The following is a 2,436-nucleotide window of genomic DNA, read 5'->3' on the forward strand; positions in this document are numbered from 1 at the left end:
TCATCTAGCAACCTACCCATTGCACACATAGCTTATGTAAAACATTTTTTATTTTGAGCCACCCGCATCACATGTACCGAGACAAGACTACCTCACCTAAGGGCTTGATACGCTTCGATGTTAAGGCATCAAAGAACATCCAAGGAATCATGGCTAAAAGCCTAAAAAGATAGTTAATATAACAGTAATCTCTAACCTTTCTCTAAACATTAATCCAAACATGCTATAAAATTTATTTTAAACTAGGACCTAACATTTACCCTATTTTGAATAATATCCATCAAAACTAAATCATTAAGATCTTAATGAGTGTGAACTAAAGAAAACAACTTACCCAAATCCATAACAAGTAACAACTAAACAAAAAACCAAATTCATAAGATTCATAAAACAGCAAATCCAACATAAAAAACATCTTCCAAATTACCAAAAACATAACATAAAACATTTTTTTAAATAAAAAACAAGACCAACTTAATTTAATCAATTTCTTGAAGAGAAGCAGCAGCAGAAACATCATCAGTAGTAAACTTCCCCTTACTCTTATCACCATTAGCCTTTCCTTTAGCTTTCCTCTCAAGCAAATCCTTCCTATCTTTATCAAGCTTCAATTTCGTCACAACAACTTTCGAAGGATTCACACCAACGTTGACTGTCTGTCCGTTGACTTTCTCACGTGTTATCCTTTCAATATGAATAACCCATTTCCTTCTGTAAACTTGAACCACTTTCCCTTCACGTCCTTTGTACGTCCCACGAACCACTTGCACCTCGTCGTCTTTACGAACCGGGATTGACCGAACGTTGTATTTGGTTCGGAGATCGGTTGAGAGTGGCGCGCTCATTAGCACGCGCCGCACGCTTGATGGCGCCGTGAAGTGGGCTTTCCGGCATTTGCGGCGGGAGCTTGTTACTCGCGGGTTGTACTTCATTTTTTTTTTTTTTTAGGGTTTTGGTTAGTGAGGGGAAGATGAGAATGAACGGCAAGTGTAGAGATATATGGAATGAAATAAAGTAAAATGGGAATATTTTTTTTAGGGTTTGAGTATTTGGGCTTTGGGGTTTTGTTTTGGGTTTTGGGTTTCGGTCCAATAAAAGTGATAATAGTGGACTAGTTGATGACTTGATGTCGTTTATGGATTTTTTTTTATAAAAACTAAATTTGTGTTTGCGCGATACACGACAGCAAAATGTAATTTATGTTATTTTTTAACGACACAAAAAGGTTAGGATGGTGACGAGTGTTATTAACTTATTATGGTATCATGTAAATTTGATTTTTTTTTTCTTCACCTATTCCTATGTTCACATATTTTATGAAAATATAAATAGATATTTCATTTTTGGTTTAATTAAATTGATTGTTTTATTTCATTGGTTTTGTATTAAGTTTTATTCGAGTTTAAAATACATGGATAAAATTGTAAAATCCATTTCGGTAAATTTTAAATTTTAAGGTAAATTACAAAAATCTTATCCGAGTTGGTATCGAAATTACACTAGACATACCTACAAGAATTTAATTACGTGGATGATACCTAAAGTTGGCAAATCTGCACACTAACCATACATCCGACTAACGTAGCCTAACAGATCGTTAAGTTTGTTCACATGTCGCTCACATGTCAGGGTAAAAACATATTTTTGTATAAAACGGTAAAAGGAAAATGATTTTAGGTATAAAAAGGGGAATAAATATTAAAGGGGGGGCATAAGGATGGTAAAATACGTTTTTACCTGGCACATGAGCGACATGTAACCAAACTTAATGATTTGTTAGGCTCCGTTAGTATGAGGTATGGTCAGCATGCTTATTTGCCAACTTTTAGTATGATCCGTGTAATTAAAAATTTTGTAGGTATGTCCAGTGAAATTTCAATACCAACTTAGGTACTATTTTTATAATTTACCCTAAATTTTAAGACACACCTTAAATACATAAATACTTTATAATATAATATAGTTTATACTCACTTATAAAGCAAATCATCTCTCCCCATCTTTAAACTTTCAGCCTTTGAAGTACCTTTCTCATTTATTCACTAATTTAACCATATTCACCTAATATACCTATGATAACATTAATAAAATTAATTATTTTTACATTACCCCATTAAGTCAATTACTTTTACATTAATAAACAAATTGCTATCCATTGTTGTCACTGCCACTGACGCCACCCGTCTTCGTTGCCTCTGTTACTTAGCACTGCTGCCGCATTCTGCAGATAATCTTCTATAATATATAAAGTATGAGGTGTTCAATGTTTAAATTTCTAGTTTCATATGTAAACTAAACATAACTCCATTTAAAATATGGAATTGGTTCATAAAATTGGTTTATGCTTTGGGCTTGGGCTTAGTTCAACATTTGAGTTTTTTTTTTTTCATTTGTAACAGTTATGTTCAACATCTCGATGACGAGGGTACGTGCAAC

The 2,436-nt window shown here is 33.3% G+C and overlaps 1 protein-coding gene across 1 annotated transcript; it reads right to left on the reverse strand.

Annotated features, from left to right (window-relative positions):
- Positions 1–330: 330 nt before the first annotated feature.
- On the reverse strand, positions 331–997 carry LOC122578942 (60S ribosomal protein L26-1-like). The gene has a single exon (XM_043751001.1). It carries the CDS (start codon positions 930–932, stop codon positions 480–482), a length of 453 nt encoding a protein of 150 aa, XP_043606936.1. The 5' UTR covers positions 933–997; the 3' UTR covers positions 331–479.
- Between the last annotated feature and the right edge of the window lie 1,439 nt (positions 998–2,436).

The sequence above is a fragment of the Erigeron canadensis genome, chromosome 8, assembly GCF_010389155.1.
Source record: "Erigeron canadensis isolate Cc75 chromosome 8, C_canadensis_v1, whole genome shotgun sequence".
NCBI lineage: Eukaryota > Viridiplantae > Streptophyta > Magnoliopsida > Asterales > Asteraceae > Erigeron > Erigeron canadensis.

Bases quoted from the DNA above. Each gene is read 5' to 3' on its own strand.
- LOC122578942 (XM_043751001.1), bottom strand. From the start codon at position 932: ATGAAGTACAACCCGCGAGTAACAAGCTCCCGCCGCAAATGCCGGAAA.